Below are 24499 nucleotides of genomic sequence, written 5' to 3' on the forward strand. Positions count from 1 at the left end.
AAATTCTCTCTGCATTTCTTTGTTTCCGTCTACCATACATTCTTCAGCCAGCTCAAAGTGTGTGTGCAAGAGTGATCTTAGATGTGGGCGGGTTAGTGTGTGTGACTGACATTCTTTTTTTTTTTTTTTTTTTGTACCACATCTGTTTGCTGTGTTGCTAAATTAATGAACCTGGATTAAGTTAATCCTAGATCAACTATGGTATTTGTCTTGTGACAGATGCCTGGTTAGGCAAGAAATTAGATTCGCCCTCACCTGCAGAAAAGGGTTTAGAAGTAAGTAAAGGTTATTTGTAAAGTGGCTTTTAGACCAGGGTCACAAAGTGCTTTAACAATAAAAAACAATTGCAGTTAAAATTGGACTTTAACAGATCAAGACACATAAGAAAAACACAGGAGTCACAGAAAGTCGGGGAAAAGCTGCACAAATAAGAATGTCTTTCAGATGTTTCTTGAAGAAACAAAACAAGAGAATGATCACTCGGATGGACATCATGTACAGATACATTAGAAATGTCCAGGCCAAGAGTAAAAGCTAAAATGTAGCCTTTTTGGTGAGTGCGTTCAGAAACGTGTTGCTCAAAATGAAAGGCTTCAGTCAAAGTTCTTTATCAGAGCAACATTTGATGTCATTCTTATTCTTGGAGACTTAAATGTTCATATCAAGTTTTCAAATGGAATGACGTCAGAGTCCAGGCGAGCTGCAGCCGCGGCACGTCTTCTCGCTGATATTCCAGAGAATCCGTGTCGTGGAGAAACTGAGGAAGAAACGCTCGATCATAACTGTCACGTGTTAAAGTAACCATCAAATTTCTGATGCCAAACAGAGTCACGATCATGGATCCGTAAGACTTTTGAGGCATATCCTTGGAGAAATTAGCAAAATATTGGTATAAACAACTTTTTTTAACACTCTAGCAGGAGCCGACTTGAGGAGCCGATCACAGGCCACGCCAGAGGCGCACAAGAAGTGGTTTTCTTTTTCAGTGAACTTGCTTGTACATGTAAATATTTCTACTACTTCTGGCACTAGTACCATTTGGCATCGCTTCAAAGCCAAAAGATGACTTAAAATTTAATTAATAATTTAATTTAATAATTTAAATTAATTTTGGTCATTTTTTCTGTTACGATTTATGAATGTTTGTCCTCCAAGTTTGATTTTAACTATATATAAAAAGATTACACTTGATTTTTTTTTTTTTTTTTCCATTAATTCCCAGCAACTGGTGGCAGATTACATCATAAATGTGTTGGGTTTCTTCAGAGATCTGTTCCTGCTCAGACACATTGAAAACTTCATCGGTATGTAGATTTTATTTTTTTTTTATTCCCTTTTTGATTTGGAAGTTGCAGATGGACTGTTATTAAGTTGTTGGAAGAAAAAAAAAAAGTGTGGGAAAAGTTGCTACATTTTTGACGGTCTCTACTCCTGCCGGCTGTTGTGAATGTGATCCTGTCAGTCAAGTTCCAGCTTGCTCTCACTCCCTCCCATCCCTCCCCCAGTGTCCATTTAAAACACACCTTGTGCATCTCAATAAAAGCCCCCAGGTCAAGGTGTGTTTTGATGTCGCCGTGTTTCCTTTTTATTTTAACAGGAGTCTCGCATGTGCTCGCATGTATTTGGGGGGCGGGTCTTATTTTGATTACCTTGTTTAGCAGGAGTTGTGAGTCGATGAAGAAACGTGCGTTGCCGCATGCTGGGGCTCAATGTAGCCGTGAGTCAGCCCTGGTAAACAGGTGAGGGGTGGAGGGTTCATTTTATGTCTGTGAGAAAAGGGCAGGTATTCATAGGTCTCGTCTTTCTTCCTCCTATTGTTTAGGTTCTCACACCGAAGGAGGAACTAAACTTTGTCAACGACTGAACTTTTTTCTGGCAACTTTTGAATCCCAACTGGTGGAATTCGGCTGCTTTTCCTCGACCTCCAGGTATGTGTTTTGTTGATTATTTAGATGTGATTTAATGTCGTTTTACTTTCACGTTTCTTTGTGTCCTGCTGACCTTAATATCCCCGCGGGAAGTCGCCTCGATACCATTTTATCTCTTTAAAGCGGCATCAAAATGTTTTCTTTTAGTCTTCGCCTCAAGTCTGTCGGGAAGTTCCTTCCCTCAGGCGAACTCGACTCATCCTTACACGTTTGTTTAGAAGTCCTGTATTCAAATGTCTAGAAACAAGATGAGTATGTCCTTGTATTTAAAGTTTATTTAAAGTTACATTTTTTGTTTTACATTTTTATGATCCTTCAGATGAATTTAAACAACATTTTTCCTTATTTATCTACTTGTGAAATTTGAAACTGGATTCATTAATCTTTCCTTATTTTAAATTGACCTACAATCCAGCCATTTGTCAACACGCCTTCATCTTTAAATTAAATGGGTAGTTGTGCTACATCATTATTAGATTAAAAATATGCGTTGTGGTTCCCCACATTTAACTGTGTGTGAATACAAAAGCTTCACTTAAGAGGACTCGTCAATCAAAGCAAAAATGAGTTTGTAAATGTTGCAAATCAGAAACTTCTGAAAACATTTAGGCCGACTTTAGTCGTGCAAAATCATATTTAAGAGCAAAACCTACATTAGCCCAAATGATGGTTAAGTGCAAAAGTAATATCACAAATATCTGAAAACAAATAGAAACTAGTTTGTTTCTATTTAGAAAAAAATAGTTTTACTGTAGTACCAGACTTTATATTAAAGCTGCAACTACATCCTCTTAATGTATTTAGTAACGTCTTCATGGCTCATCCTGATGAGTCGCCCTGTGACTCACGGTCTACCTGATCAGACAAAACAAAGGTTTATTTGATTCTTGCCTCCCGCGTTCAAACCTTATTTGTATGTGGTAATTTGCATGTAAAATGTGGGGGAGGGAGAGTTTGAGAAGCACGTTATCGTAGTCGCCTTTTGTGATCGACTGCTCGTAAGTTAATGTGAAGTTTCCAGAGGATTCCGTGTTGATGTATTATTGATTTATGCCGCAGGACAGAGTGGAAATCCTGCACAATGTTAATCTCTCTGACAAAAGAAGCGGATTTGTGTGTGTGTCACCAGTTCCTAGAAATGTGTGTATGTCACGCCTCTGGAGCGTTGATGGTTGAGAAGAAACACTCGATTAAAGAACTGAATAGAAAATCTTGCCACATTAATTTTCTGCTCAACTCTGCTTTCTCTCTGCCATTAATGACGCTGACGAAGCAGACGTTTACCTTTGATAACCAACTTTAGCTTCTCAAGTAAAAGGTCAGAACTTCCTGATTCAAGACCGACATCAACCAATTTATAGATTGTATCGCTTTTCTCCAAAATTGGATTTAAATATCTCAACAGAAAAAGCTGATCTCAATCTCCTCATTCTAATTCTAAACTCGTCATGTTAAGAAGTTCACATCAGAGACGCATGAACGATCGATATTGATCATAAAGTAATATCCACTTGTGTAACTGCAAAAACGTGTCTCAAAGTTCTTACAAACAAATGTTTCTCAATCATCAGTGTGAGGATTGAGAAACATGTTCGTAAGTACTTGATGATGATCCTGTTATTGTTTCTTTAATTTCAGGTGATTCAGAAATTATGTGCAGGAATGATGCGCTCGTTTTTATAATGTAACGAATGAAATTATACGCATTTGATCGCATTACGTCTTCACTACGAGAGTCAGTCGACCGACAGCTGATAACTGCTGATGTGAAGGTGATTCTGTAATGAATTGAAGCTGATCAGGTTCAAATTAAAGCCCATGTGGTCGAATGGTTGGAGATGACTCTTTAAAAAATGTAAATGTATATAAAAGAATAATCAGGTGATGACTATATGTAAACGGAAAAAACACTTATTCTATATGATAAGAAGAGTGTGTTGTTTAGGTTCAAATTCTAATGAAGCGCGGAGACGATCAGACAATCTTCATCATCACTACACAGTACTTTAAGTTACTGATTTGTTGTTTAATTCTTGTTAAATTTCATCTTAACATGTTTGTTACTAAACCTTGAATGTCAATACAAGTTACATTTAGTTTTCATAACCTTGACTATATGAAAACATTTTCACTGGAACTCGTCTGAACTAATCTACGACACATTACCACATTGATAGGGATTTAAAAGGAACATTCGTACATCTGAATGTTTTTGTGCGAGCACCATTTTCTGGATTTCAGTGTACATTTTTTCAGTCGGGGTTTAGCACTTGTGTTAGCTAAGGGTCAAGGCGACCCAAAGGCACAAATACAAATGTGTTTGTGGTACCCCTTGTGTCATCTCGGGGTCACTGGAGGTCGTTCGCGTTGACCCATAGACAACACAAGGGTTAACTGTTGGTGCGAGGTTTAAGTTGATGCAACCTGTTTCTCTTTAAAACTTTACTCTGAAGCGTGTGATCCTCAACCACCGGATCGGTACCGGTCCGTGTGGCATTTCTTACTGAGCCATAGAGAAAAAAAAAAAAAGATTTAATTGATGACTCTGTGTTGATCGTTACTGTTTAAAATCTGTTTCAATTTTGGAAAAAAGACCAGATTTACAAGAACGTGCCTTTTGACACTTGGAGTAATTGACAGAGAGAGCATCTCCACGAGTTATAGTGCGACATATTTTTAACCTCATAACGTTTGTTTTTGAAGGTTGTGCCAATTGATTTTTAATGTTTTTATCTGTAGGCCGGTCTGTGAAAATAATGCTGTCATTGAACCGGTCCCTGCTTTATGGGACGATGGAAACGCGTTGAATATCAACTTAAATCTATTAATTTCATCATCATTTCACACCCAGTTGAAGTAAAATTCATCCAATGGTTTGACGAACACTATAGTAAGTAAGTAATATTTATTTATATAGTGCTTTTCAAGACCAGGGTCACAAAGCGCTTAAACAATCAAAACGATACTCAAAAAAGTACATACTTTAAAGATCAAGATAATACTGAGAACAACACAGCAGTTCGAGAAATTCAAGGAAAAGCCTGAACAAATGGAAACGTCTTAAGATGTTTCTTAAAGGACTATCCTCTTCTCATTCCTCCAGACTTCCAATCCCACCACAATGACCCCGGCCCCGCCTCCCCAGCCCCGAGGCATCGACTACAGCCTCCCGACGTGCGGCGAACTGAACTGCAGCGGCCACGGGTCGTGTGTGCCGCCCCCCGGTGGTGGCACCGATCTGTTGTGCGACTGCGAACTGGGTTACCGCGGAAACGCCTGCGACGACACCGTCAACGGGTCGCTGAGTCTGCCGCTGACCCTGAGCGTGGTCGCCGTCATCATCGGGGTGGTCATCGTGGCCTTCATCCTCGCCAAGATGAGGCAGAGGCAGAAGAAGCAGCGCAGGTACTGGAGCGACTTTAACGTGGATCTAAATATTACTTTATATACAGTAGTCTAGGAGTGTCAGACTCCATCAAGAGAGGGGCCAAACACAATAATAACACAATGTCATGTCAGTCTCCATCTTATCGATCAATATCTAGATTTGGCTCAAAGCTTCACTGTCTAAACTTGTTTAAGTTTGAAATAAATTAAAGATTGATTCATATTTAACATGCATGTATAAACACACTGACTGGTTTAATTAATTTGAGTGAACATTTCAAGAGTTTTACACAATATTGTATTTCATTTTTTTTTTTTCTTGTCTCTCAGGGCGGCTCTGGAAGCTCGCCAGGAATACAAATTTCCAATGTAAGCTGCATGAAGCAACAGAACAACAAAGGTGCGTTATGAGGAACTAGTTCCGTCCTCAGATGTCGCCACAGCAGATAATGAAGCTTCAGGAGCATGTGACGAACTCGACTGCCAAACATCACAGCCGGAATCTATTTGATCAGAAGTCGATGCAAATATTGATGACTTTAAAAATAACAATAGTTATGAGCTTGAGTACATATACACACGTTTACCTTCTTTAAGTGAGTCCTGACTCGTCACAGTGCATAGAACAAATAATATATTGGATTTGCTAAATCGGTATGAATAGAACACACGACTGATATTATAGAGTAAACCAGAGATATGCTTTAGACTTGGTTCAAGTGAAAATATAAGGCAAAGTAAGACTAGTTTAAAGTTTAGACGCTGGCAATAATAGTTTTATGATTCTGATAAGAGCAGGGATTTGAGTGTTTTGACTCGAGGGCCACGGTTACGAAACTTTGACAGAAGAGCCTCCGACTGCGGACGTGAACTTTCTGGGCTAAAGTCGTTTTTTTTAATAGTTTATAAATTAAAGGTCATTTCCAAATGTGTTTCGGATAAACCGTCTTCGGGTGAATCAAGAAGAGCAGTCGTCCACTTGATGCTTTGTGATTGTCTAACATGTGCAAGTTAATGCTTTTTATTAACGTAAATACGGACGTCTTGATGGACAACAGAGGTATTTTATTAGCAACATGACAATTTTGATTTTCACACTTTTTCAAGCTTCATCGGACAAAGATGTGAAAATAGGAAGAGACATTTGGAAATGTATCGGTACTGACGACGAAACCTATTGAACTAATGATTTTACTTCCTTGTCGGAACAAAGTTCCCTTTTTTTAATTTAAGAGCTATTTCCATTTATATTTTTTAATATATTCACTTCCTAGTCACATTTGTGTTGATGTTTTTTTTTAACTTGCACTACATTTAATAGTGTACAACAGATATACAATATCAACAACATCAAAGGAAACATAACTAAATGTAATAAAAGAAAAAATAATAATAATAATTCCTACCTGACGTCACGTCCAACTCAGTTTCTGTGTTGCATATTTAGAATTATAATGCTGCCCTCTAGTGGACGTATTATGTAAAAGCGATTCAAAGCTTAACGTAGTGCTAAATGGTTAAAATAAATCTAAAACCAAAGTTTTAAAAAAGGTAGAATCAAGAAAATAAAAACGTCATAATGAATTACTGAAGTGAATACTGACTCTTTTCTTGTGTGGTTGTTACACAGGTCATCCAGCAGATGTCAGCAACATTTCTCTCCGGCAGGATTCATTCACACTCCACTGACGCTTTGTTTGTCTGAGCGGGAACTTTTTGTTGATCTTTTTAAACACTGTATTGTCACTTTACTGTGACCTGAGGTGACCTCCGCACAATCTTAGCCACACAAACGCACCAGTGACTTCCCGTTGAAACGTGGATCCTGATCCTCTTAATGCCGAGTCAAGACCCAAACCACTGAAATACAAGTTGATGCTCACGATGATCCGTCACGTACCGAAGATAAATCCCAAATATTGAAATTAAAACCAGTTTCCCCTCATGGGTTATATTTGAGTTGGCGGAGCTGGTTCTGCGTTTCTGGTCGGTTTAACTTAATTCTGCCTCGAGAGTCTACAGGTGTGTCGTCTGTTACTTTTAATATTTAAAACCAAAAACCTGCCGAACAAACGGATGATTTCGTTCATCGCTCGATGTCGTGGTCGAGTATCAAGTTATCTTTGTGTTCAAACAAGTGCAGTGACTCACTGTTGATGTTTTTTCGCTCCCATTTCCTCCCTGAAGCTGCCAACCTGCTGCCGTCAAGTCCTTATTTAACTCTGACTGAATAAAAATTGAAGTTGTTTTTTGTTTTTTTTTTATAAAATGCACATGTATCTCCTACTTTTTGCAATCAATGTTGTCTTTCCTGTGTTTACAAGTTGTTGTGGTTGTTGTGGGACACACTCATGCTCAAGTTATGTTCACACCTTCAATCCTGTCCTGCTTCATTTTTTAATTCTTCCACCACTCTCTCTCTCTCTCTCTCTCTCCCTCCATTTATGCAGCTCAACCTGTTCCTTTTAGCTCCATTGAATTTTAAAAATAGTTTTTAATGTTTTGCTCGTTACGGTTTAATTCCCAGTCGAGTCTTTCCACAGGTTTATTAATTTGTCCGGTCTTTACATTTGTCCTCACGACAGTGTCGTACTTTTCTCTGTAGTTTGTTTTAACGAAATAAATGAATTTTCAGATCCATCTCGTCTCAACAACTGGTGATTATTTGATCGATCGTGATCGTCGTTTATTGGAAATCTCAAGTTGACACTCGCTGGTTAACATGCAGGTCATACTTGAGGCCTGTGGGTCAAATATAGTGCATTTAAAAACACCTTTAGTCTCTGGTAAACACTCTCCCACCATTCTTACTGTGAACCGACTCAAGCTTATATTCCTGAGTCATGCCTGACGCACCAATTGCCCTAGAAATTGTCTCTTTACACACTTTGTCGGCATGATCATTATTTCTTGTCGGTCTTTGAAGTCCTAAAGAGGCTAAACCTGCACTTTCTGAAGATTTCTAGTTGACATCATAGGCGTTTGCTCTCTTACACACTAATTTGAATCTGGATTAGTGGACTAATGATCTAATGATTACAGTTAATAATTGTGTTGACTCATTGTATTTAGTCTAAACTCTACTACTATTTATATGTGAGTGATGTTACAAAACAAATGGCACTTAAGTTCACGACTGTTTCAGAACTTTTTTCTGAATGTAAAGAACATGAGGAAACAAACTGATGCAGTCAAAGATTGTTATCCTTCATGTCAAACGTTAAATCGCTCCAGGGACTCTCAAAAAAAAAAAAAGCTTCCGGAATTTGGCCCAAACGTGCGTTTGTTCGGCCTCACCTGCACAGTTTGACTGCTTGTGGCGTCAGGTGACGAGATGGTATCAACTGGTGTTTACCCAGCATGAACCAGCAGGAAGTTTGTCGCTCCAGTCGACTGAAACATGAGAACCATTGTTACAATAAAACCAGGAGACAAATATTTAAGTTCCGTTTATTAGATTTGTGTTAATATGTATTTCCAGACAGAATTTTTCATTCAAAACAACAAAAATCCCTCCAGCGTTGACTTCGTCTCGTCCTCAACATATTTGTTTTCCCCAACATTTGTGACAGTCGGTCAATAAATAATGAATTTTGTAGTTTTGTAGTTCTTCATCCCAATAACCAAATTCTGCAATTACACAAATTTATTTACCTTTATCACAATCTTTTTTATTTTAAAATGGTCATGGATGTCCGAAAGATCTCGATGTGACCTAGCATAGCATGTTTTTCAGTTTCTGTCTAGAAAATCATGTTTTTTAAATATTGAAAGTAAATGTATTTATAATTGAATGTTCACCATAGCCTTACTTTATTATTATATTTTATTTTTTTTATTTTCCCTCGGAAATGCACAAAATAATGCTAATGTTTAGCTAGCGCTGATGCTACCTAAACTGATGTTCAGATACGAAAGCAGAGATGAAAAAACTAGAGCCACGTGTTTGTGTTTTGGTGTTAAAGGATATTATATGTACTCTATTAATAATTGAATGTTCTCTATAACCTCCATTCTATTAGAAAATAAATCGTTCTGATTTTCCTTTTTAAAGCCAGAAACGATACTAATGTTCAGCTAACACAGAGCTACAAGCTAACTATGCTAATATGAAAGAGAAAAGCTACACATTTGTTTAAATTAAAACCACTTTTCAAGAGTGAATCTCTCGAATAAAACATTGTTTTTCTCAGCAAAGTCGTACAGAGACATTAGATCAGATTTCAAACCCTTAGACATTTTTGCCCGAGCGAACCTCGGAGGGAGTGAGTTCCATAAAGAGACGATTGTTCCTGACAGTGTGTCCTTGTGTGCGACGAGAAGTCAGTTTAAACACAAAAGCCGGTGTGGTTCGACCGCATGCCTGAAGGAACTCGACCGGCTCGACTGCATTTCTGGTTCGCTTGTGAGGTAAAGCGTGAAATCATGTCGAGTGAAGCGTCGCCGACACGTTTCCTGATCCGGTTCGACGACTCGCTTGAAGAAAATCATGTTCTAATTTTAAAATAATTTAATTAATTTCTGTGTATTTCTCCACTGAACAGCTAAAGAATCTCTTAGAAATGTTCCAACAACAGGACTTCTCAGGTATTTTGTTGTGTGTTCTGGTGTGTCTGCAGGAGTATTGTCTAGAAGTATTCAAACCAGTATTGTCGGTCTTGGGCACAAAACCATGAACGCACGTGTTCTTATCCACCGAAATCCTTTTTTCTCACGATCGTCCTGGACGTGATCGTGGAGATGAAGACTCAGCCCGACGTGTCAAGAAATAATGAGTTAATCTAAGAAAAAATAATTCTGAACATATTAGAATGAGATTTTGAGGAAATTGGGGCAAAGAAAATATGATCAAATTCAAATTCAGTTCTGACATTCCATCTGGACCCAGGAAACTTTTGAAGGATTGGTTATATGTCAGTAACGGTTGCAGGTTTGCATCCAGTTTGAGACAACACACATCTTCTCTGTGTTCTAATGGGATTTTTGTGGGTATACTCCAGGTTCTGGTTGTGTGTCCTGTGATAGTGAGGAAAAAACAGTTCAGGTCCTCCATCTGCATCTTACCCTAAGTAGCTGGGATAGGCTCAAGTCACCCATAAGGGAATCTAGAGTTTGGATCACTGTTTTTGTGTATGTGAGCCAAATAATAAATAAAGTTGTTTTATTGATTCTGGTTGTATGGTGTGTTTTTTTTAAATGGCATTTTAAAATGAGCACCTTGGGGGAGGTATGCACTTCCTAAGTGCCTGTCTAGTTTATTAGCCTCATATTTAAGTGAAAATATTTGAGCTTAATATTAACATTTTATTCTCGTTTTTTATCTGTATACGTGAAATAAATAAATACTAATATACCCACACGGAAGCAAAATAAAATGTAGTGAATAATCAATTTTAGTTGTAGATTTGAAGACATATTAATGTTAAAATAAAGTTAAAAAAAAGTTTGTTGCAGGTTTGTTTCCGGTCCTGACGTCACAACACGCATGAGCAGAAGTGCAGATTTCTGTAACACTTTAATAATCAGTGTGTTGTACAAACATTGCTCGCCAGACATGATAAGTGCAATTAAAAATATAAACGTATATACAGACAAGTCAGAGGAAATAAAAGTATTTACAGAGAAAAAAACCCAAAAAACTTCAGGCTTTAACATAATAATAAAAAAATAAAAAAAACATCCTCCATTGTTGAAAACCTTCTATTTCTTATTGCACTTGTTTCCATTTTAAACACCTGTTCTGTTAAACACTTATTCCCCTCGATTTAAAAATAAAAAATAAATTTGATCAGTAAAGTCTGGAGAGTTTTTGATCCGGGCTCACAGGTCCGCGTCGTAGCTGTTGGCGGACCGGGCCGCGGGGCTCTTGGCCCTCGGGAAAGACACGTCGTCGTCCAGGGAGTCTTTGGTGTAGGGCACGCTGCTGCTGGCGGTGCTGCGGGGCCGGTTCAGACTGGGGACCGCCATGCGGGGCGGCGGCGGGTTGTACCTCTCCCGGGCCTCCTCCACCCGGACCTCCCCGCGGTTCTTCCCGCCGCAGCACCGGCAGATCCCCAGGAACATCACGAACCCCCCGAGGACCTCGAAGATCCCCCCGATGTACCCCAGCACGATGCAGTACCCCACCCGCACGTCCGCCGACGGGGTCACCGTGGAGACCTCCTCCAGGATGTGGGTGTACCAGGCGATGGGGATGATGGTCATGACCCCCGAGAGGAAGATCAGGATCCCGCCCAGACCGGCTACGGTCCAGTTGGGGGTCTCCTTCCAGCAGCGCACCCCGGGGATAGCCACGGCCAGGCCGATGAGGGTGACCACCAGGGAGGCCACCATCAGACCCTGGGCCACGTCGATGATCTGGTTCCCGAAGTAGGTGGTGTCCAAGAGGCCGCACTCGATGCTGGTGGAGGTGTCCCTGGCCCGGCAGATGTCCCAGATCCCCTGCTGGATCAGCTCGTCCTGCGGCGTGTTGGGCACGTTGTGGATGGTCCTCCAGTTGGGGGCCACGGTGGAGGTGAGGTTCAGGATCCAGCCGCACGGGGCCATGACCATGCCGAAGATCAGGAGGCCTGGAGTCCTCATGGAGATCCGCATCCACTCCTGCGCGGTTCGCCTCGGCATGTTGACGGAGGGTTGCTGTTGTTGATGTTGGTGAAGAAGATGATGATGCGGTCCTTTAGTCCGCCAATGTTGGTCTGAGAGCTCGAGCCTCTCGACAGCTGCTTTTGAAAACAAGTCCGACTGAAACCTGGAGGTGGGCGGGGCTACCTGTCCGCCTAGGAACCGCGCGGGACAGGTGTGTCTCGCTGCAGTTTCGACTTTTTTTTCTTTTTAAAAATAAATCATCTAACGAAACGTGGATTTAAATGCAATATAATTAAGTAATTTGAATTTATATTGCGATTTATATTTACTTCTCAATCTGAAAATGTGTATTTATATTTGTGTTAAACGATCCATAATATTTTAATGTGTGATTTACAAATGAGGCTCAACAGAACCAAAGAGAGTTTAAATAGTTTGTTTTAAACATTTGTTTTGTTTCTGTTTGTACACCTCCTTCTGACAGAGAATGTCTAAAAGGTGCTATATAAGCTGCTTTTTATTATTATTATTATTATTATTATTACTACAACAAGACCAAGATAAAGTCACTGTGTATATTATTTATTTAACTTCTTTTTTTAAGTGTATTTTTTATTTTATCAATATAATCAATATGAGAAATATCCACACATTATAAATGTCCACAGTCGTTTCATTTTGAACTCAATTCAGCTGATGAAATAAATATTAAAGGAACCACAACATTATTTTAAGAATATAAGTTTTCTTAAAAACACACACACAAACAAAACGTGTGTTTCCCATAATGCAACAGCCAAAAGGTCACATTGCAGTTTCCTTATCTCAAATTTGTCTTGAACTAAATATATTACTTACAATGATGTTAATCCTGTTTGGCGGTCTGGTATTCACACCTCTGACAGTCGACTCGTGTCTGGTTCTCTGGGTAAAGGAAACAGGTCGGGTGGTTTTCGGGGTTTCAACTAGTTGCCTTTGGGGGTCTAGTTTAGGAAAGAACTGGTGAAAAACCGAGATATAGAGGGATAACATCTCCACTCTGTACATGGAATCTTCAGTTGTTGAAGTGAGGTTAGGTTAGGTAGAACTTTATTGATCCCTCAGGTGGTCTCCTTTGGGAAATTGCTTTTTTCAATTTCATAAATTCACATGGGTTGAAATTATGATTAAACAATCTATAATAAGATTCGTTTTGATGACTCATCATTTTATAATACAATGAATTCCGTTGTTGCGCTCTCTTGTTAAATAAAACTGATTGAACCCCTTTGTCATTTGAAAAGCTTATTGTGTAAATTTATATAAACCCTAAGGGTAACTGAGTTTACTCCACCATAACCTGGTTAACCAGCACATAAGTTGAAGGATCCGTATTTGACACCAAAGATCTGGTCTAGTAAAGTGTCTGAGAGCTGAACAGTAACAATAAAATGTTGATTATTTCTTGTTTTTTTGTCAAGATTATGATTTTGCAGGAGTAAACTTTTCCACTTTTCTTTTGTGTTTAATAGTCTCACAACAGAAATTGTACAAAATCAAATATATTTTTGGCATCAGGATGGCAGAACATTGACCTACATTGACCCTCAACATCACTACAGAAAACTGTTCCTTTCGTCTTTTTTTAAATATGTTGAATCACCTCTGATCTGCTTTTTAAAATATATTTTTTTGAATCATTTCTCAGGCTGATCTTTGACACGAAAGCTGACGGTTGAAAGAAGAATGAACGGCATGTCAACCGACCAGACACATTGTCAGCTTCTGACGTCCGACTCTTTTATAATCACAGCTTCTATGACTAGAATAGAAGTCACGTCTTATGTTCTTGTCAAACCTGACACGATGTATGACACATGGTAAAGAATGGCTTTAAAAACCTTTCATTAAATTTGACAAGATGTATGACATGATCCTTAAATCAGATAAAATAAAGTGTAAACCTTGATTATAGAACAATAAACTATATTTTATTATGTTGTTTTTTCCTCACAATTTTGTCCAGATTTTAGTCTCAACAATGTTTTTTAAATAGGTTAAATTGTGGGAATGACATGTGAATCTTTTGTCTTTCTTTTGTCCTGATGCTGGAATTGTTTTCTCATTTTCAGTCGCTTCTTGTGTGTATGTAAAAGCTGTAAATGAATATTTTACAAGATAAAAATCCACAGTTATACAATAGTCTCTGTGCATCTGAGCCACCATTTCATAAATTCACATGGGTTGAAATTAGGATTAAACAATCTATAATAAGTCATGTTTTGATGACTCATCATTTTATAATACAATTCTGTTGTTGCGCTCTTTTGTTAAACACATATATTTGTGCTGGAATAATTCATCAACTTATCATTTTTAGCTACAAACATAATCTTTCATTTGAAAGGAAATTCCCATGTGAAATAAAATACAATGTATATGTTATTATAATGTAGAATCTTTTTTTCTTTCTAATACATATTTGCATAAGGATCTCTTAAAGAGTTCATCACTATATACTTTACTGAATATTGTTTTGATTGTCTACTTACTTACTTACTTACATACATTCGCTAAAAGTTTTTTTACTTTTCTTAATTTGTCAGTACAACACGTCTCCACTAGAGGGAAACAAGCGTCCACTCTCTACTAGTTACACTTTTATTATTTGTCACGATCAAACACAAATTACCTTTTATGGTTACACATTTTATTACGACTGATATTACATTTCTTATAAAGGATGGATGCTAATAAGTCGATTGAACTGACAAGAGAGATATTAAGTTTTCGCTATAAAAACGTAATCAAAAGTACTATAAAAATACTAGTTTTTTTATCCTTTACGATTCTAATCACCCGAAAAAAACGTGCAATAAAAATAAAAACAATAATAAATTAAGCTAGAGACGACCGGAAGTAGTATTGTCCGCGACAGGAAGCTGTCACTGGTGTTTGTGTTGCTAGTGGGGACTGTTGTGAAAATGGCGACGCTCCGTCGCTCCTCTCAGCAGCAACAGTCCGCCTCGCTGCTTCCCTCCCCGCCCCGCTCCTCGTCTCTCCCCTCCAGCCCCGTGGGCTTCCAGCCGGGACCCCCGACCGACTCCAGGCCTCTTCTCCAGGGCGCGGCGCTCGAGGCGGCGGCTGGAGGCGAGGGAACCCCGGCCTCTCCGAGCAGCTCCAGCAGCCTGAGCCCCCCCTTCAGCAGCACCGACGGCTCGACGCCCGACGCCGACAGCGAGAACTCGGGGAGCCCCGGCTGCGGTCCTAACGGGACTTTTCGGGAGTTGTTCGAAGCCTGTCGCAACGGGGATGTAGTCCGCGTGAAGAAACTTGTGGATGCTGCGAGTGTGAACGCGAAAGACATGGCTGGACGGAAATCTACTCCATTACACTTTGCTGCAGGTAAACACATGAAAATCAACAGAAAACAATAGAAATGTATTTTAGTGGTTTAAAAATACACATTAAAAAAAATGAACATCTGACCCCCCTCCTCCTCCACCTCCCCCCTTTTTTCACTGATAGTAAACATTGTTTGTTGCTATGTTGCACTTTGTGTAGGTTTTGGTCGTAGAGATGTGGTGGACCACCTGCTGCAGACTGGAGCCAATGTTCACGCCCGGGACGACGGTGGTTTGATTCCTCTTCACAACGCCTGCTCCTTCGGTCACTCCGAGGTAACGTCCTGTTCCCAACACCCTGTGTTCAAGTTATTTTTTATTGTCAAATATGCATGTAAGTAAGTAAGTAAGTAAGTTTTATTTGTATAGTGCTTTTCCAGACCAGGGTCACAAAGCGCTTAAATAATCAAAACAATTTTCAATAAAGTATATACTTTAAAGATCAAGATAAAACTGATAACACAACAGGAGTTCCAGAAAATCAATCCTGTACAAATAAAAACGTCTTAAGATGTATTAAGACAGGCAGCATCAATTAAATTGTGGTCCTCTCTGACCCACGATGCACATGAAAAACATGAATACGGTTGAGAGGACTTTAACGACAAACATTGAACACTTAAATCAATTAAAGACTTAAACAGACATTAATTAAGACATTAAATAATATATAAGCAACAAAAAGAAATACATAATCAACAAACTTAAAATCAACTAATAAACAGAATATAAACAAAAAAAAAAAGTTAAGGCGCAGGTATATAAAGGAACGTAAAGGTATAAATAAAAAACAACAAAATCCTGATCCTCTCGCCACTAAGTGAAAAAACCTCAACAAATACTTTAGTCAATGACCTGCTTCTACGTCATCGTCTACTAATACAAGATTAAATTAATTTTAAATGTAAAAGGTAGTGTATGTTATCAATGCCGTGTTGCCCAACTCTCTTTGTTCTTGTTCTTATTTTTATTTTTACTTTTATGAATAATTGCTGTATTGCTGTGTCTAATTGGGAAAAAACAATTTCTCAATAGATCAATAAAGTTCTACCTAAACTAACCTAACAAGTCATTCATTGTATTTTTTTAATTACTCTGCTATTAAACTAGGTTTAGTTTAAAAAATCGTGCGATAATGTTCTTTAAATAATTACATTACATTTTTAAATTCACATTTTAAATGTCAAAAAACTTTTTTTTTAAATTTTCCATTTTTTGTCATTTTTAATAAATAACAAACATTGGCCACTTTTTATTATATCTTTTTTACTTTACTCTTATTTAAATTATTATCTGCTCTACTAATTTGACCTTCGAGTCAAATTTAGTTAGAACTAGTAAAGCCAAACACATTTTACTGACACTATTTGGTCATTCTTTGTTGGATAAAAAGAAGCAATTAAATCCAAAAGTTTCCGTTTGGCCCAAAAAAAAGTGTCTTGTTGTACTGAAAATGTTGAAGTTATTTTAAGCCGAAAACCTTTTCTTTCATGTTGTTTTTCCTCAACAGGTGGTCTCCTTGTTGATGTGTCAGGGGGCCGATGCTAACGCGCGCGACAACTGGAATTACACACCCCTACATGAAGCGGCCATCAAGGGAAAGATAGACGTCTGCATTGGTAAGTACCAGGAAAGAGCCAATTCTGTTTTGTTAGCGTAATATAGATTATTTTGAGGCTTTTGAATTTGTAGTGGAAGACGATGTAGAAGCTGGTATTTGTTGAGGTTTTTACTTAGTGGTGAGAGGATCAGGATTTATTTCACATCTTTAGTCATTTTGTTATTTCTTTATTTGTACTGTTGCGTTCTTTTAGACTAACTCACCTATTTGTGGTAATCAACAGTTCAGTTTACATGAACCTACGTTGAACCTGCAGCCGTCTTTCTCTCGGCAACAGTCGCTTCGTACTCAACGCTCTGAATTTATGATGAAACCATAAAAGTGAAAAAAGATGAGAGAGAACCTTTGGTTTCATCTCAAGTATTGAAGCTCAAAGAAGGGATGTTGACGTGATGGATTTGAGGCGAGGTGGAGCAGAAAACTAAGATGGCTCCTCTAAACAGATCATATGAATGTATGATAAATACACTTGGATGAGTCCATCAGGACAGTTAGTCTTAGGACTTAGGATAGTTTATCTTTCATCTGGTGAACCATCTGTAGCATTCGTAACAAACCAGTAGCCTTTGAGGTGACCTCGGTGAACTCTTCAGTACCAATTAGTTAAAAGCTTGAGATGTGCTGCTTGAAAAACACTTGTGAATGTGAAGACTCTAGTTAGTGCGAGTTTTGACGCTTGTTTAAACTTCAACTAATGGGTTGATTTAAGTGTGTCTTAAATGGATTCTGTTCTACTCATCAGTATGTGTCTGTTTGTACAAAACTCTCTTTTCATTGTACTATTTACATTAGAAAATGTTCTTAAGCCCTGCCCACTGAAAACACTTTGTTTTTCTGGAGATTAAATCTTGTTTAGCCCAACCACACCCACTCTGCTGTGATTGGTCAAACATCCAGGTTTTTCAACGCACATCATCAATCCTAGAAGTCTCCATCTTTAAGGGACTCCTTGTATAAACAAAGCAATGCTTGATTACAGCTGGTTGGAGGAGTGTAGCCCATTATTACGTCATAAGGGACTCCACTCTTGTGACCTCTCGTTTGCTGAGATTTAAGACGATGGAGAACTTTATAAAGTAATAACTTCAACTTCAAATTCTGGCACAAATGCATGTCCAAATAAGGCTCTGTTTTCTACGTTCAAAAGACCAAAACACATCCAAATGCCTCCAGATATAACCCTCTTCTGTTGAAGCTTTCTCGTGTCAAGGCTACAATTCAATTCAACAGATAAGAAATATTAGGATTTTTTAAGTGAAAAGTATTCCTTTAAGAAACAAAGCGTCACTTGTGCAGTGGTAAACTTTTATGTACTTCAAAATGAGTCTTCCTCCTTAATGTGCAGAGCGTAAATGTTACGTTGTGCTGAAGATAGTAAAAATGACCATTAATAAAGGTTACAACTTAGGAGTTCTATATGAGCAAAGTTTTATCTAGTTTTATACTCACAGACAGGGTATTTGTGATAATGCAGAAGCTTAAATCCACTTTGTGGATTGTAATCACTGATGAGGTGACGCCAGGGATGTAAGAGATTTGCCGCCACATTGTACAAGACAAGATTTTGTGTTAAGAGCTTATTTGTGTCGTCAACTCTGTGCGTAACTACAGTGGAGCTGGAATATAGTCGGTACAATAATGTGGGTTTCTTGAAAAGCAAGTTGAGGTTTGTGGTTTGAGTGGTTTCTGTAGCCAAGTTTCTACTGAGCTGACACTATACTGCGAAAAATAAAACCCCCTAGTGCTTCTGTGTCTAGATGAGACACTGAATTTAAAATGTTTTTAAATGTATCTAAATAAATACGAATATGAGCTTTTAATAAAGGACTTAATGAATACATTTTATTTTAAACATGTTTGAATTATGTAAGTAAGTAAGTAAGTAAAGGTTATTTGTAAAGTGCTTTTCTAGACCAGGGTCATGAAGCACTTTAACAATTAAAAATAATGTTAAAATGTATACTTTAAAAGATCAAGACACATAAGTAAAACACAGGAGTCATGTCACTATTTGTATTTACAAAATGAATGAATACAAATATAATAACAATAAAAAAAAACACAGTAGTCCTACCCTTATTAAATATTCATAAGTTATTCATAAAGTAATTGTTATTTTTATTTTTTTAACCAGATAAAACACCCATTGAGTTCAAGTTCCGTTCTCAACGATGACCTGGTCAAGAGCACAGATCATAGTCTAAACTGTCAAATGCTAATTATATAAATACATAATATGTAATTCAATAAACAACATGTATACACTACATAAGTATCTATATAAACAGAAAGAAATATAATATAGAAATAATAAACTATACATATCCTTCATAAATCTAACAAAATTATGAAATATATATATAAATATATATACTAACCAGATAACAATCAAGTTACTTTTTCTCTTTTTGTGTGCCTCATATTAAATGTGTTAAAAGTTGAATCATCTGCTCTATTACAGCAGAGATTTATTCTCTTTCTTCAGAAGTGACCTCAAGTGCTGAGGTTCAGCGAAAAGGCCTCCTAAGTGACTAAAATTGAAAAAGAGTTGCTGTGCTGGGTTTGTAGAGGTCAGTGAGCTCAAGAGTGACATATCCTCTTCTTGTGTGAGAATACAAGGCATGGAGGAGAATGTTAAATGGTTCTCTGTGGGTGCTCAGGAGTAGGCAACCGGGAAATAAGCATATTCTGGAGCCAACAGTAGGTTTTAAATCAGACGCAGGCGAGTGAATAATCAATCTTGCGGCCTTATCTTGTGACGGGTAGATTAAGTTGTCCAAGTGCAGCTGAAGGTGGAGGATGATCCATGTTGATAGGGTTGACTTTTGTGCCGACACTTATGGCAGATTGTTGTCTCGCCCCCTGACAAATTGTTAAAGTCATTTGGCAAAACTTCATAAGCTGACATTAATTTTTTAAAGGATGTTAAGAATAACATTTAGTTTCAGCCTATGCGCCGATAAACCCGGTCATTCTGGAAGTAAGGAAACCACGTTTACCTTCATCTCGTCTCCTTTGAGTCGATGTTTTCTTAACACCCGAGAGTATCTTTGTATCAGATTAAGGGAAGTTGGCGACACCTTACCGCCGGTCCGGACTGCCAAGAAGATGTGCTTCTCATTTAAATCTCGACAATAGCTGCTGCTCTAATTTAATTGGATGAGCCAGCTGTCAATTAAAACAGCTGATTCGTTGTCTGGGATTAAACTCATAAAGTGTGGTGATGAAGGGAATTGAGACCATGAGTGTCAGAGAGTCTTCCTCACCGTCCATTTTTAAATCTCTGTTTTAAGTGCGTTTTACTTGTTTTATTTGATATTGTTTTTACCGTTGTGTGTTTTAACTATGCTTTCTTGTCACTGTACAGCACTTTGTGACGACTGTTGTTGTTTTTTAAAGCACTTTATAAATAAAGTTGAGTTGAGTTGAGACCTTCATCGTGGAGGGATGTTGTGATGGTGAACGGGTGTCAGTAATGAACGAAAAGCCATTAAGCATCAGCAAGGGTTGTTTTTATTTTGTAGATTCACAGCACGTCCCTTTTACGTTTGAAAATCCTATCAACATCGGCGCAGTGACGTGATGAAGATGGTTTCGAAAGTGTACCCCATCATGCTGGTCCTGATGGATTTACATGAGTACTGTTTTCCCACTGTGACTACCTTTGGTGAGAGTCGGGTCTTGTTTCAGTGGTGATGGATGACAGTTATGTTATATTACTTAATTCATCATTTAAAATTATGATGAACTTTCATATATACAGTGGTATGAAAAAGTAAAAAGTGAGATATATTTAACTGGATTTCTTTATCCAAACAACCAATGATTTATAAAGGAAAATCATGAAAATGTACAGGGGCGCCCAAACTTTTTCATACCACTGTAGGTGTGATGTATAACAAGAATTAAAGACGTTGATTCATTTTGTTTTGAAGCACTTCATATACAAGGTATTTTAAAATGAAGATTTGTTCGTCCAAGCACTCTCCTATGAAGGCAACAAGCGGAAGAAAACATCTGGATCATTTCCTTCCCTGCATGGAATTTTAGAGCCTGATTCCAAAGCCACCATAGTGTGTAACACCAACATTATTAAGCAGGTGACATTAGACCTGCCACATTTCTCCACACTTCCAAGAGGATCCATGTGGACTCCTTCACTCCAGGACTGACCTTTCACCAGTGCTTCTCCTTCACACCTGAGCTTCACCTCTGTTAGATTCTTAGCACATGTGGATTTGTTCCTGCAGGTCTCTATAGACACACGTTTACCGAGACTGTTTCATTTTTCCACTTTGACTGCGATGGAATCTATATGCGTTCAACACCACGCTTGATGGACGGCTCCTTGACTCCGTCACCATCGCTTGACGTTAGAGTCGTAGAGTCGGCAGAGGAAGTTGTTAGTGTTTACCGGCCCCCCTGTTGTTGTGCACCGCTGCGACCGGCCCCTCCAAGAGTGCTTGATTGAGTGCTCCGGCTCGGAGAAAATAAAGGATGCCAGCTGTCTGCGAGTCGGGCGAAGGATAAATACTTTCGAGCATCTGGTTTAGGAGACCAACACTTCCAGTTCAGGTCATGTTGTTTGGGCTGTTGTTTACAGCTTTATTCACGACGTCTCCGCTTCCGACTTTTAATTGTTCACCAGATAGGAAGGCGTTGCGAGGAAATATCGATGCACTTAAATAATGTGGAGACTCTTTTTTTTTTTACACTTTACCATATAGATACTCTACAGCACTACATCAAATTATTGATTTTTGCTTTTAACGTTTTTGTTGCTTTTAACGTTTATCCTGGTTCTTTTATGATTTCTTTCTCCAATATAGCGTGTATAGAATAAAATACTTTTTTTTTTTTTTTTTTTGGTAAGTTACAATTATGCAAATATTTACAGCTTTTCACAGCTTGTAGTTTTGTGTTGCAATCAAACCTCTGGTCGCTAGATGACTGAGGACAAGAGGATGCATTCAAATCCAGCAGCCTTTAAATCCGACATATTTGAGTTCCAAAACAAATTAAAGCAGTAACGATCGTCAAAAATAATTTGGTTTATACCTTTTGCAACAACAGAGTCAAGTACTTTGAAAATACTACAACTTGTTACAACAGTGTACGATGTATCATAATGGTGCATTGTGATACGAATCTATTTCCAGATTCTTGTGAATACACAGCCCTGCCTGGGAATATCTGTAGAAGGTCATCGGAGCAGGTCAGAGATTTGAGATAAGAGTTGAGAAAACGTAAACTGAGCTCATGATCGACTGTTGTCCGTGTTCTGCTTTTGGTGGTCAGTCAGCAAAACATCAATCTGTCAGTCTAGCAGCTCAAGGTCCTTACAAAGTCTTGTCAACCAATTTTGGAAGGGGATGTTCTAAACATAAAGCATCCGTCTGACGTTTGACTGCTTGTGAGTTTTAAAGGAAGTATTTGTTATTGCATTTACTCAGGACAATAAAGGTTGATGTGATGGAGCGTTGGTGAGTTAATTATTCTCTACCCTGCTGATCCCCCAGGAGACAATTATTTTTTATGGAAACCCATCTGACGTGAGGACTACAAAGTGGATCGACAGTGAAAAAGTTATTTCTTCTCTTTATTTTGTCCCCATGAGTATTTATTTTTTAATCCGAAAACTCTTTCACAGTGCATAATGTCCATGTCATTGTTAAAATAACTACTGTGTCAGCAGATTATCAGTATCTTGGCCAACGTTTTACTCCGACATGGCACTGCAGTTGTGTCGCACCCCATTGCTTTCAGTTTTTCTGAAAAGATGTGCGTCGTGTGCAGTTTCATACGATTTCATTTCAATGTGATTTCAACTGAGAGATTGAAAAGTGCAGAAGTTTCTCTCATCGATCACTCGACTCTTTTGCCGGTTTTCTCTTGCAGCAGTCTTTAGTGTTTTCCCTCTCTTGCCGGGGTTTGTGTTTAAACACCCCCTCTCTGCTTTGTTTCTGGAATGCAGAAGAAGTGAAGAGATGGTGGCAGAATGCAAAAGCATAGCGGGGATTCTGCTTTTATATGCACAAGTGAAGAGAACTGCAACATCAAACTCTTCACTCTGCAGTTTATTTGATGTTCTTGTGTCGATACACACCGTCTGAGCTCTGGCAAGTTAGACAGGTGTGGTGAAAGATCTGGACTCTTGCCCCAGAAACACACCAAAAGTGGTCACGGTTAGGTGTTGTTTCTTTTGCTTGGAAAATAGAAGTAATTCGAATCCAAACCTTTACCTGGAACATAGATTTCTGCAAGCTCTGCGAACAATAAAATAGGATTATTTTCAATTTTATCCGTGTCAAGTCACAACGCCAGGTGTTGATGGGATAGTTCTGACAGGAAATGAGTGATAAAAGTAAAGTGAGTCCAGTGAACCTCAAAAAAAGGGAAAACAAAAGTTGCAAACCATCAGTTTGCAATCCGCAGTGCAGTCCTTGCCAATTCAAGGAGAAAAGCTTACGACATTTTTCAACCCTTTACTGGATTTTTAAATCATTAAGAATACTTGGAGTTTATGTCAATGTCATTCGTACCTGAGCAAGTGCCTTCTATTAAAGATTCCAATATCTTTAACTTAAAAAATCTGATTAAAAAAAAACCACAACTTTTTACCCACTTATTATAATGCTAGTTTAATACTTTATTTACAACAAATCAAAAATATTTTTTACACATAATTTAATACTTTAATTACAATAATTAAAAAATATTGAACACATAGTTTAATTCTTGAATACCAATAATTCAAAAATATTTTTTTTACACATAGTTTAATACCAATAATTAAAAAGAATGTAGAACACGTAGTTTAATACTTTAATACCAATCATTCAAAAAAAATATTCACACGTAGTTTAATACCTTAATTACAATAATTCAAAAATATTTTTACATGTAGTTTAATACTTGAATTCCAATAATTCAAAACTAGTGCAATTGACTACTTTGTGATCAACAAACATACATAGTGTGGCGAACTCGTTTTTTTAGCTTGCTAGTTTATGCTAATAAACGCATAAATACAAATTATGTTTTTAACCCTTTGATTAATGTGGTTTCTTCTCCGTGTGTTGTTTGGCATCAACAATCTCAGAATAGTTGACATAGTTCCCTTTGCTATTGCTCTGTCTCTCAGTGGGTGTGAGTGGGTTTTCTGCAGTGCAAAGTTATTATTTTTTTCCCGGGTGTGTGGGTGACTACTAGTGTTTGGCTAAAGCAGGTTGTTGCGCGAACTGATGGACACAATGACACACAGATGGTTTTCTCTGCTGCTGCTGTGGGAGTTTAAAGTATTCACAACTCAAAAGGGCAGCCGCCTCGGGAGAGACTGTGAATCAAAACAGTGGGAAGTGGAACAGACAAGCCAGCAGTGTGTGTATTGACTTCACCGCCATCAAAAGGTCTTATTTACATTTTATTAAACATATTTCTGTGAGCTTTACCTCTTCCTGCTCATTTCTGATTTGTGTTTTGATTCGAAAGAAGCAAAACAAGCGAGAAGGGTCCGCCAAAGGTTTCGTATTTGACATCGACCATGTTGTTTACTACTCGTCAAACCACAATATCGACGGAGAGAGTTGTTATGC

The 24499-nt window shown here is 38.2% G+C and overlaps 3 protein-coding genes across 3 annotated transcripts in view; 2 read left to right on the forward strand and 1 right to left on the reverse strand.

Annotated features, from left to right (window-relative positions):
* Window positions 1-1129: 1129 nt before the first annotated feature.
* Window positions 1130-7557, forward strand: LOC148079522 (uncharacterized). The gene is made up of 5 exons (XM_087792488.1): window positions 1130-1739; window positions 1823-1928; window positions 5032-5333; window positions 5646-5715; window positions 6946-7557. The coding sequence occupies exons 3-4, from the start codon at window positions 5050-5052 to the stop codon at window positions 5686-5688; spliced, it is 327 nt and encodes a 108-aa protein (XP_087648614.1). The 5' UTR covers window positions 1130-1739; window positions 1823-1928; window positions 5032-5049; the 3' UTR covers window positions 5689-5715; window positions 6946-7557.
* A 3254-nt stretch (window positions 7558-10811) lies between these two features.
* On the reverse strand, window positions 10812-12018 carry LOC148079523 (claudin-23-like). Its single transcript, XM_087792489.1, has one exon. The coding sequence runs from the start codon at window positions 11934-11936 to the stop codon at window positions 11136-11138; it is 801 nt and encodes a 266-aa protein (XP_087648615.1). The 5' UTR covers window positions 11937-12018; the 3' UTR covers window positions 10812-11135.
* A 2845-nt stretch (window positions 12019-14863) lies between these two features.
* LOC148079524 (poly [ADP-ribose] polymerase tankyrase-1-like) overlaps window positions 14864-24499 on the forward strand; it is a 67026-nt gene continuing 57390 nt past the window's right edge. The window contains exons 1-3 of the mRNA XM_087791113.1: window positions 14864-15284; window positions 15444-15559; window positions 16794-16902. Coding sequence (XP_087647239.1) covers window positions 14864-15284; window positions 15444-15559; window positions 16794-16902 — 646 coding nt within the window. The remainder of the gene's footprint in view (window positions 15285-15443; window positions 15560-16793; window positions 16903-24499) is intronic.

Source organism: Callionymus lyra, chromosome 5, assembly GCF_982586985.1.
Source record: "Callionymus lyra chromosome 5, fCalLyr1.hap1.1, whole genome shotgun sequence".
Classification (NCBI taxonomy): Eukaryota; Metazoa; Chordata; class Actinopteri; order Syngnathiformes; family Callionymidae; genus Callionymus; species Callionymus lyra.

What these genes read in the sequence shown, in the direction of transcription:
- LOC148079522 (XM_087792488.1), top strand. Translation starts at nt 5,050, where the DNA reads ATGACCCCGGCCCCGCCTCCCCAGCCCCGAGGCATCGACTACAGCCTC. An exon ending in AGGCAGAAGAAGCAGCGCAG is followed by an intron (nt 5,334 to 5,645) that starts GTACTGGAGCGA and finishes CTTGTCTCTCAG; the next exon opens with GGCGGCTCTGGAAGCTCGCC.
- LOC148079523 (XM_087792489.1), bottom strand. Translation starts at nt 11,936, where the DNA reads ATGCCGAGGCGAACCGCGCAGGAGTGGATGCGGATCTCCATGAGGACT.